The sequence below is a fragment of the Mesoplodon mirus genome (assembly GCF_964341445.2).
Source record: "Mesoplodon mirus genome assembly, chromosome: 10".
Lineage (NCBI taxonomy): Eukaryota > Metazoa > Chordata > Mammalia > Artiodactyla > Ziphiidae > Mesoplodon > Mesoplodon mirus.
Window position 1 is genome coordinate 33,107,284 of NC_138986.1, and position 12,493 is coordinate 33,119,776.

Here is a 12,493-nt window from a genome sequence, read left to right on the forward strand (position 1 = left end):
CAGGAACAGGGAGAGGTGAATAGGCAGACCATGGAGGACTTTTAAGGCAGTGAAACCACTCTAAATGATACTATAAAGGTAGAGACATGTCATTAAACATTTGTCAAAATCTATAGAATATACAATACCAAGAGTGAACCCTAAAGTAAACTATAGGCTTTGAGCGATGATGATTCGTCAGCGTAGATTCATCCATTGGAACAAACGTATCACTCTGGTGGAGGATGTTGATAATGCGGGAGGCTGTGCTTGTCTTGGGGCAGGGGGCATATGGGAAATTTCGGTATTTTCCAATCAATTTTGTTTTAAACTTCTCAAAAATACAAAGTCCATTTAAAAAAATTTAGTATGTGAGAGTCTGCTGGAAAGATGAAAGGATGCTGGTTAAGAAGTAATAAGGTAATAATAATAATAATAATAAAGGCTCAGATCATTTGGCTGTAATCAGCTCAGTGAGAGCAACAACAGTGTCAGTTTTGCTTATACCTGTTTTCCCAGTGTCTGTTATTCTGTTATAGTGTCCAGAACATATTGGACCCTTAGTAAGGATTAATTAAATGAATGAATGAATGAATGAAAGGCCTCTGTTCCATGGAATTTTCCCTAGTTACCCTTAACATTAAATTAATATTAAATTAATTCATTTGTATGTATTTCTCAGGTATATTCCTTTATTTTATTTCATGCTGTGTTACATATTTACTTGCACTTGTCCCACATTACCCTCCACATACCTAAATACTTATATATCCCCCCCCACACACACACACTTGAGATTGCAACCTCCTTGAAGACAGACTGAGCCTCATTTTTATCTTTCATCTGCCAACACTTAGTGCTTGGGCTTTGTATGTGGTGAACATTCATATGTGCTGTTGAATTGAGATTACTTTGGCATGATCCGTTTAAAAATTCTTATTTAGTGTATTCACATAACCAATACAAAATTGTTAATTATTGAATTGATATGAAATAATTTGTACTCATTAATCTGATTAATATCTAACTACATTTGGCAAGAAACTCTGTTCTATATTTGTACATTCCACATTGCTGGTAGGAGATTCTGAAAAAGTGTTTAGTACACTATTTGTAACATCAGGGCCATTGTTTAGCATTACACACTCAGAATCCCATTTGATTTCCCTGTGGAAATTCTCCTAAGCCAGCGGCAGTTTAGGTAGAAATGGTACTGGGTCAGTGGGAATCTGGAATCTGGGTCCTTGAATTTGGTGAAGTACATGGCCATTGCTAATTCATTTCACTATCATGGCCTGAGGGATTTCTTCTTAAAAAAATGGACTAGACAATCTGTAAGAACCTTCTAGCTCCAATATTTTTTGTCATTTAAAGTTCTTTGATAATCAAACTGGATCCCTAAATTCCAGGCCAGTTTTCCAGTTCATGCATTTTTCTGGCCACAAGATGGCAGACTTTATGCTGTTTTCTTCATTCTGTATCAGGGAAAAGAACCTTAACCGTCTTGGAGTTTTGAAAATTTAAAACTCCCAATATCTTAAAAAGTCTGATAAACGCAACATGGACTTTACATTCTGACTCTAAAAACTGCCTTGAATGCTTTGGATTTTCATGATAAAGAAGATTTCCTCTTTTGTGGGGGGATAATGATTTAGGCTGTATTTCTATATAAACACAAAAATCTTATGATGAGATCAAAGAGACTACAAGTATTTTCATTTGTTTTTCTTTTTCCTTACATAGTCAGAGCCAGGGCTTTGGGAATCCAGAATCGATAAAAGCTTTACCATGGAAGCTACAGGATAGAGGACTCAAGACATACTGTCATTCTGATATTTTTAGCCATTGTCCTTGACACTTCCCAAGTATGTATCCCAATCTTTTCTTGTGCTACTGGGTTCTCAGATTTTATCTGTGGCAGAAGTAGCAAGTCAAAAATACATCTATTTCATGCACCAAATTGGGATTTACGAAGAACAAGATTTGCATTTCAGAAATTTGAAGTAATTTTCCTTAATTATACATAATCTATCTGCTTTAAGAAGAAGCATGATTTTGCCAACTTACCCTGGTCAGAAGTTCATTCATTTCTGTCACCAGCGTGTTCAGATTGCCTTCTGCCAACTGAATGAGCCTCTCTGGGGCCCGCTGAGGTGAGAGCAAATGCTGAAAAAGATTTCATTCCATATGTTTTTTAGTACATGATCTTGCAGCAATCATGGGTTGAACATTTAACAGAACACATTTTTTTCTTTATATACAAAGAATTTAGCCTTCTCACCTTCAGAGAAGAGAGAAAGAAACTATTTCAGTTGGGCACTTACAAAGCAGCGTGCAGAATAATCTGGCAAATAATACAAACTGCTGCAATTTATTGAGATATTACTATGTTCCAGGTCTTTTTGTTTTGTTTTGTTTTTCATTTAGCTCTTACAACAGTTCTATGAGATAAATGCTATTTCATTTTGTGTATAGAAAACTGTGGCTTAAAGAGACTTAAAAATGTATGCAAGATTGCACAGCCAGTAAGGGGTAGAGTCAAGATGAACCTTGTCTGAGTCTTTAAGGCTCCCATTCTAATCAACAGAGATACAGTTTACAGGTTTATTACCTCTGTCTTTGAGGACAGGAGCCCTGACAGAAGGACCTGGCCAGACACTAACCATCTGCATGGCATCAATGTTGTAGGAGCTGGCCTGGCACTCACACATGGGCCATTTTTCTCTCCTACTGAATATAAGCAATCTCACCAAACACTAACAGTAGACAGCATCACTCTGTGAGAGTGATGAATGAAACAAAAGATGAGACCACTCCATAATCTTATCTAAATGCAGACGAAATCATGGTCTCTGTGCAGACCACAAAAGTACCTCAAATCCCATTTTCTGGCTAATGTGAGTGACCACTGCCTCCTTACTAACTGTAGCTTTAGCCTCCCTTTTCTTCCCTCCTTCTAGATAAGATTCATTAGAATACTTAATTATGGAATTATTCCCACTTCCTAATAGTACCCAGTCCACCACAAACCCCTGCTTCCTTGAATCTGCCCCAAATTCCCTAGCACAAACCCCCAATATTCTAAGTGATTCCTAATGCCCTGTTATTGAGACAGCCCCAATTCCCCACACTGTGCAGTGCCCCTTGTTGCAACAAGAACCCAACTTTGTTCTATTACATGTGTGTTTCTGGTCATCTCTGGCTGGAACCCAGGGAGCACTGACACAGTTAAAGGAACTGAACAAAGAGGGCACATAACTGGCTTAAGGATTTAGAATATCAAAATGGGGTTCCAAATATCCAGATATTAAACAAATTATGGAAGAAGAACACAAACAGAATCAAGAAAGACTGGAATTTAAGGAAAATCAAGGTCATTCTGACCGATACCCAGCCATAAGGAAATAGGTGACTGAACCTCAGGCTTGGTTGATGTCCACAGATTGGAACCTCTTTCAGAGGGCCCTTCAGTACTTCATCCATTGCTTAAGTTATTACTTTAAAATTATTTTACGTCCTACTTAAGTATTTGCTTCTCTAGTTTAATTTTCTTTCTTTGTAGTCCTTCCATACATGATAACTGGTCAGCATTTTCTTTATTAGAACTCTGCACTCCTGAATGCTGGGCCTACAAAGTAAACTCAGATTCCTCTGCCTGGCTTTCACGATTGTCCTTTATATCACCCAGCCCCACTGAAGTCTCCAGCCTTATCTTTCACTAGCAGGCCTGACTTCTAATGTCTGCTGGACAGACCTCGCTTATCCACACCTCTGCCTCTGTGCATATGGCTCTCCTAGATTCAGTGGCAAGAGTATGTATGGATGGGCTGGGGGTCAAGGAGACCTTGCTACTGGTGGACTGAGCCCTTCTCTCTTTGAGCTGTGTGAAGGTAGTTTCATTCTCACAGGCCCTAAAGTTAAACTACCTCCTTCCAAGTCCCAGCTCTGTACCTAGTAGCCATGTGACCTTGTCTCTGGGCCTCAGTGTCCCTACCCGGCTATCTGAGACAAACATAGCTGATACAGTACTCCTTTCCTACTTCTTGGAGTTTCTGTAAAATCTATGTATGATAATTCACATAAGACTTTAGTCAATTGTCTAGCACAGAGATACTCATCAATAAATGTTATTCTTGCTATCATTATGATTGGTTTCTTCTTCTGGTAAATAAGGATACTAATACTGACTTTGAAGGCTGTGGTCTAAATTAAACAATATATTCCCTAGAAGAATGTCTGCCAGTGCCTAGTGGATAAATCTTAGGTTTCTTCCTCCAGTCTTCACCAATAATTCTCTGCCTATTGAAATTGTTTCTATCCTTCAAGTTCTAACACAAATTACACTTTCATTAATGATGTATTCTCTGGTTACTCTGGATCTTATCTATTTCTCCAATCTTTGAACTCTATTGTATGTCAAATGTCTATAAAGCATGTGGTAATTATGTATTTTTGCTAATTGTTTAATTATTGTTTAACTATTTTTAAACCACATAGACTCTAAGCTTCATAAAGGTAGTGACTGCATTATAGGGGTCATGAAACCCCTGGGGAACCAAGTGCAATATTGGGGCATTCCAGAGTTTCTTAATAAATATCCAGTAATTGACTGATAGTGTATAAGGAGTCACTTTTCATCTTTTTTTTTATTCAGGTGAAACAACTCCAATTTCCTTAACATTTCCTCTTTATCCCATTAACTACTGAAAGCTTTAACGATGTCTTAGAATAGTGTTTCTCTTACAACAAAATTAGTTCTTGTTGAAGTACTTTCAAAAGTCTCCTCATTCTCTAGTACAAAATTTTCACCTTGTGTTTTCATTTTGACAGTAAACTTAAATGTTAATGTAAGCATTTCTGGAACCCAGGCTGGGCACCTGAGAGCTGCACAGAGCCACTTGATCTTAGCACCTACATTTGCATGCCTGTTTGATCATATGGCAGATTGAGCACATAAATCACTTGTCAAGTGATACCAAATGTCATTTCAGGACCCCTCACAAAGAGTTCTCTCGTTCAAATTGTGGAAAGGTAGGAGAACCGAGTTACCACATGTCACATGCTGATGAAAGAACCTACGTGGAAGTAGTCAGTATGATATTCTTGTTGCAAGTAGCAATTTGCTTTCAGCAAAAATCATCTGGTTGTTTTTTTTTTTTTTTTTTTTTGCAGTACACGGGCCTCTCACTGTTGTGGCCTCTCCCGTTGTGGAGCACAGGCTCTGGACGCGCAGGCTCAGAGGCCATGGCTCACGGGCCCAGCCGCTCTGTGGCACGTGGGATCTTCCCAGACCGGGACACGAACCCGCGTCCCCTGAATCGGCAGGCGGACTCTCAACCACTGCGCCACCAAGGAAGCCCCCTGTTATTTTATATTAATGTTTTTAATTTGAATTTTATTGGTTTTTTAGGCTTTTGTAAAGATTAATTTGTTTTGATTTTATAGAGCTATTAGTATAAGGAGTTCATATCTGATTTTATGTTTGTACATATTTAAGGAACATAATAAAATTGATTTAGGCCAAACACTGGGGGTACATGAGCCTCTTTTTCCATAAGAGCAATCAGTAAATTATAGCTCTCAAGTTTGAAAAACACTGGTTTAGAAAGTCTTTGAATTTCCCTAATGGCTGCCTGCCTTGATTTGGGACAAAGGGAAGAGCATTTACCAATTACAGCAATTACCCCCTTGGAAGCTTCTGTCATTTTTTCCCTGGCTCTTGCTGTTACTGCTCCAACTTACCTTGAGTTCCTGAGTCATATTTTCAAGACCATACAGAATTTTATAAGGAGCGGGCAGTGGGCCAGTGAGGTTGATGCTCGTGGCCATCTGTTCCAGGCGACCCAAGTCACCGAGAAGAAGGCCGGTGCATTCATCTCCACAAACTGTGAAAGGGAAACAGCAAAGAATATTTACTTCTGCTAAGCGTCCCAGGCAGATGTGCAAAGATTTCAGCTATGAAATATTTTATGGCCTAAGTATTATTCTGTGAAAGATGATGTTTCTCATCTCAGATAATTAATGCTTTTGAATGGATGACGGTTGATGAAAGATGAAAAGAACAACAAAAGAGCAGACATGTCTGTTGCCCAGAACCTGAAATATGGATGATGATATAAACTGAGGAACTAAAGAGGAGGAGCAAATGGATTTTGAGGGTAAACGAGTATATTGCCCAAGTACTAAAGGAGAGGTAAAACATGGACGATAACATTATAAATGCCCCAGAGAGTCCCACATGAACAATCTAGAGGAAATCTGTAATTGGCAATAAAATATGCTTTGGAATCTAAAAATGTATACATCGCCCTATTAGATTGCAATGTGGAGTGTCTATAGCAATTAGGTCTCTACGTGCTTCAGGTATTACATATTCAAAAACTGTATGACTCTTTAGCTTGACATCCATTGAGAAGAATATTTTTAAAAGTCAAAAGAACTCTTCTTTTTACAATTTTTTTCTCATGATGAAATGTATTTATTTATTACTTACTTGTTCACTTACTTACTTATGCATTTGCCAACTCTTCCTCTTTAACTATTCAGCACATTATCATTCATGATTAGATGCAGTCCCACAAATTCCTACTTTGATGATTAACCTAATCCTGTCTTATGGATTAAATAATTGCCAAAAGCCAGGAAAACTTTATTCTTGAAGTAGCCAAGAGTGCTAGTGTTCTACCTATATTCTTTAAATGATTAGAAAGAGGGACTATTCAAATTTAGTGGTGGTGGAAGGGGAATGGATGGTAGTAGGGTGGTGGAGAGAAACAATGGTTTCTTCACCATTATCACATGAATCTCATAAATAGTAAAATTTCTAAAATTAAAAGATATTGATTCTTTTGGAGGCTTTATAAAATATACTTATTCAGTTTGGATTTTTAGTTCAAAATTTCTTTTTCACTCTTTGCATCAGAGTAATGAGATGTAGCTTCTCCATGCCAAGAAGCACGTGCTACCATATTTATGATATGCGTTCATGCATACAGTTACAATTTCTAGCTTACGTTCTGAAGATAGAGGTATAAAAACTATACACATGTTAGAAGAGAGGAAAATATATAACATGAAAAACACTGAGACTTAGAGCAGCTTTGGATCATGCCCCAAACTGGCAAGAATTCAATAGTTCTCTAAACAGGACTCCCTTGAGCTGCCTAATGGAGAGAAAACCATTAACTGAAGCTTGTAAACAAAGAGAAGTAGTACAGAGAGTGATTCTGTGATGGGACAGCAGTTAGAGGTGAGTTACAATATCCCTTCACAGGGATTAAACTGTCCCAGCAGGGTTTTTAATAAATCAGCTCCTTGCAGGTGACACCTGTAAGTGTTGAGTGTCACCTGCAGGGGAGCTGTAAGCTCCTGATGCCTTGCAAGCTGAGTGAACAAAGAGGCTTTGGGAGCTGGAGGTGGAATCTGAAACTAGAGCTGGATCACTTCCTCTTCTAGCCAGAACGAAAGAGAATTTGCTTTGCATGGAAACTAAGTAAAAGGAAGTGAATGCTGTGGCTTCAAACCCTCAGTTCAATGCAAGTGCTTGAGAAGCTTCAACAGACCTCTTGACATGAAGTAATTGTAGAAAATACAACCTGGAACACAATTAGGTACCAAATTGACTATGTCAACACAACCTGGAACACAATTAGGTACCAAATTGACTATGTCTAAACACCAAGACCCAGTCTGATTCTCACACTTGAGTGGGTTTCAGAATAATCTGAGGGCTTTCTTAAATCACAGGAGGCTGGGCCATACCCCTAGCAGTTCTGATTCAAGAGGTGATCGAATCACCTGGTTTCTGATTCTCTGACTGAGCATGTGCTTTTCTAACAAACTCCCAGGTGAACACTAACACTCTGGTCTGAACACCACACTTTGAATAACTACTATATCAACAGCAATGGCATGACCTGGGAGCTTGTTAGAAATACATAATCTTGGGCTCTATCCTAGATCTAGTGAACCAGAATCTGTATTTTAGAAAGATTCCCATGTGACCTATGCATGTTAATGTTTGAAAAGCACTACTGTAGGTCAATGGTTCTCCATCTTGGCTGCATACAAATCATGGCGATTTACAAAATACAGGTATCTAGGTGTTTCCCCTACCCACCTCCAGAGAATCTGAGTTGATGGGTCTGTGGTGAGGCCCAGGCATCAGTATATTTAAGAGATTCCAGATGATCCTATCATATAGCCAGAGTTTAGAACCACTGGGCCAGATAACAAACATTAGGGATGCTCTATCCTAAAGGGAGCAAGGATTTGGAAGAGGTCATTTTACTTGCTGTCTCCTCTGCCGAGAACACTTCTTTCTTCATCCTCACCCATGTGACTCCTGGAGTTCTAGGTCAAGCGCTCAAGTGTTACTTCCTCGGAGGAGAAGGCCCTGATGACTCTGAAATTACTGTCCCCACCAACCACTACTGTATTCCCTTTGTCTTTTTATCTTAACACTCATGCACGTATAGGCTATCTTTTCATTTATGTGTTTATATATTGTTTCTCTCTCCTCAGAGAGGGACCTTAACCAACTTTGGTCACAGTGCCTAAGAAAGTGTCTTGCACATAGTAAATAATCAATAAATATTTGCTCACTACTATCTTTGTGAAAGGAGAGCAAACAATATTTTGGAGAAGATCAGGGAGTTACAAGGAGAGGATTGAGAGAAGAATAGAGAGAGGGAGAGAAAGAGATAGAGAAATAGAGATAAAAATATTGGCCAAATAGAAAATGTCTGAATGTGAGAACATTATATGTGATACGAAATGAAGAATCACACAGATATGTGAGGAACAGAATAGTCTAAAAACAATGGCCAGAGAGAGAAAATTGTCTTGTGATTGGAGAGGCAGAAACTGACTGATGTCAAGGAGATGATTGCTATGATACCCGCATGAGGAAACAGTGACACAGGAAAGGTATTGGAATGGAGGAATGGAGGGAAAGAAAATTAACAAAATGTTAATAAAAGAAATGACACAGTTGGGTTACTGGCCAGATAAAGATGATGCTCATTTCTGGGGAGGAGGAAGGGTTAAAAGTATTTACCATTTCTTTGCTGCTCCTCCCATTAAGAGGTGGAGTCTATTCCCCCGCACAACACCCTTTGAATTGGGGTTGGCTTTATGAAAATCTCTGACCATCAGAATGCTTCAGAGGGACACTGAGCCTTAGCTTCAAGGAGTTTCACAGTTTCTGCTTCCACACTTCTGGAATCCTGCTGCCTTGTGAAAAATCCCAGGCTAGCCTTCTTGAGGAAGAGAGGCAACATGAGCAAGAGAAAGGCAGATCCAACCATTCTAGCTGAGGTCCTACCATGTGAATAAGGCCTTCTAGGAACCCACCCCACCGCATGATAACAAAAGAACTATCCAAGGGGACCCTGTTCAAATTGGCAACCTACAGAATAGTGAGGATATATATAGTTGCTGTATATTATCAACAACTATTAAATTTTGGAGTCGTAGCAATAGGTAACTGATAAACTTTCTCAAGTTTTGCATGTGTGATTTAGGATGTGAATTCAGCTTAGAGACTTCAAGTTGCAATTCATAGGTTAAAAAGTATTAACAACAGTTCTTATTTTTATTAAAAATTAAGAAGAATGTGAAGGTTCCTTTCCCACTGAATCCAAGTTCATCACTACTTTAAAAGTTCCATTCAAAGCACTGCTCTTTTTTCACTTTCAAGATCTTGAAAGATACTTGATAACATGACATCTCACTATGCTTTTTAGGGTAATGTACACTTCAGAAATACTTTGCTAGCTCTTTCTCTAATTTATCTATAATTCATAACCTACCCATTTCTAAGAAGAATTGAGTCAGCTCATTGATAATGGTATGGCTAGTGGCTCCTTACTGATGGTTCCAGAAATTTTCAGGGACATGTTTTCTCAGTATTCTCAGTTTTCACTTCAGACAAGCAGAAATCAGGGACTGGAACGCAGAACTAGATGTGATTTACTGTAATACACTACAGAGTAAATTGGTGAGCTAAACTGATGCCAAAAGGCATGATGGATACAGATTTTTCTGTCATTTATTCTACCCCCTGCCCATCTGTTTTGGTTCCTCATCTTCAGTTGTTGAAATGAAAATGTACTTAATTGCTCTTTCAAGGACTCATAATTCCATTTTATGTCTCTGTGTCCAAAGGTCTATTATTATCCCATGTCTTATTGTCTCCATATCTGCTTTTGGGGGAACAAAGTACAAGCACATTTCCATAGATGAAAGGTAAGTTTTATAGTATGCTCCACGTAATACACTAACATCTGTCTAAATGGGTCAGAAAGACTTATGAATTCGACAGCCATGGAATTTTTTCAAAGCTTCTGTACAAGTCTAGTTCATGCAGTTATAAGATAAACACATGGGGAAATGTGCCCTTTACGTAATGGTTTGCTATTTTATCCTGACATAAAATATTTAACTTACACCACAAGCTACTTCTATTTGTCCTCAAAAAGTCGGAAATGTCTGGCAACAAACACTGGAAATGGGATGAAAATTAAAACCACGTTTAATTCACTATGATAGGGAAGATCTGAAGAGTGTATAGAGACAAAGAATATTCACATTATGGAAACAATTGTTCTTTGATAAGGGTGAAGTAACTGGTCAGTGTAAATTAACACCTATCTTATAATCAAGACCCCCAAGGAACCGCTCCACACCATTCTCCTATTCAGCAATAGAGATAAGGTTATAAAATGAGATTCTGCCTAAAATGCATGGGAGCAAAAGCAAATATTTCAAGACTATGATTATATTTTACATGACTAAATGTTTTTGAGGCTTTGCTTATAAAAGTGTCAGGATAAATTTGTGTCTAATAGTAGCAAATGCAATACTACATTCAGGTTGTTATAGCTGGGCACATGTAAGGGGAAAATCATGCAGCTGATATTACAGATCTTTCCATTAGCAATTAGTACAAAATACTGCATTTCTACCAGAGTCCCCCATGCATAATAACTACTGGCTTACCGTCACAAAAAATTCACACACTGCTTCCAAACCAAAGAAGCCAAAGCTGAAATGAGTGCATTGCATATCTTTAAAAAGGCCAAACCTATTAACCAATTTTAGGTAAAGATACATAAATTGTCTGCTCTAATCAAAAAGGGATAAAATGAGTGAATATACATTTCTAACAAAAGATAAAATTTGTGTGTTAATGTGTGTGTTTTAATTTAATTCTTCTACATTTAAGGCCATTGATAAATCCTTGGGTATGGATTGTATATTTCTCTTTCCTCTTTCTTCTTCAAGAAGAAAGTTTTAGATTAGCATTTATTTAAGGCTTATTAAAATGGATTCAGTTATTCCATATTATTTATAGATAAATATCTTCTAAAATAAAAATGTGGCTTCAGACTCATTAAAAAGTCTTTTTTTTTTTTTTTTTTTTTGCCTGTTAGTTCTTTGAATAGAAGGAAAGACTTTCTGTAGGTTTAGGATGAGGCTGATGAATTTATTCATGTACCAAGTAGTTGTGATATATATATATATATAAACATTAAATAAAATTAGGTATATAAATATATTTAAAAAAATAAGTTCGATACGGTTCAAGTATGGTATAGCTCTTCAAAAAACAAATGGAAGCTTTGAAAGTATTATAAGTAATAATGGGACAGTGGCTTTTATCTATACAATATTCACTACATTGAAGACAATATGTTGTGTCTTGCCTTCATTATCTCATCTAATGTTTACAGCAATTCTATGAGGTAAGTACTATTAATATCCTAATTTTAAACATGAGAAAAAGAGTTACAATCATAGTGTTTATGAATCTATAAATAATGTATTTGAAGAACTTTAAGAGAAGAGAAAAATGTAAGGTCACCATAAAAGGGGTTTTCAGTGACTTGGAAAGCCTAGAATTGTAAAAAAAAAAAAAAAAAAAAAAAAAAAAACCCCGCAGAATTTAGCTTAACCTAAGTATCTCATCAAAAATGAGGAGCGGAGGTGTCCAGAGCAGCCATTTCGCTGGAGGAACTCTGGTCTGAAGGGCCAGCAGGGTGCAAGGCCTCTGCGTGTGGCATTCTGCCAGCAAGTGAAACTAGAGGAAGCACAAAGAAAAAGAGGAAAAAAAACAAGCCTTCCATCCAATCAAAAATTTATGGGAGACAGGGAAGATGGCGGAAGAGTAAGATGTGGAGATCACCTTCCTCCCCACAGATACATCAGAAATACATCTACATGTGGAACAACTCCTACAGAACACCTACTGAACGCTGGCAGAAGACCTCAGACCTCCCAAATGTCAAGAAACTCCCCACATACCTGGGTAGGGCAAAAGAAAAAAGAATAAACAGAGACAAAAGAATAGGAACGGGACCTGCACCAGTGGGAGGGAGCCGTGAAGGAGGAAAGGTTTCCACACACTACAAGCCCCTTCGCGGGCGGAGACTGCGGGTGGCAGAGGGGGGAAGCTTCGGAGCCACAGAGGACAGTGCAGCAACAGGGGTGTGGAGGGCAAAGCGGAGAGATT

At 38.1% G+C, this 12,493-nt stretch overlaps 1 protein-coding gene across 1 annotated transcript in view; it reads right to left on the reverse strand.

Annotated features, from left to right (window-relative positions):
• The window catches only part of LAMA2 (laminin subunit alpha 2), a 610,104-nt gene that overhangs the window by 137,811 nt on the left and 459,800 nt on the right, over window positions 1–12,493 (reverse strand). The window contains exons 33-34 of the mRNA XM_082634259.1: window positions 5,722–5,864; window positions 2,047–2,145 (exon numbers count right to left, since the gene is read on the reverse strand). Of these exons, the coding sequence (XP_082490385.1) occupies window positions 2,047–2,145; window positions 5,722–5,864 (242 nt within the window). The remainder of the gene's footprint in view (window positions 1–2,046; window positions 2,146–5,721; window positions 5,865–12,493) is intronic.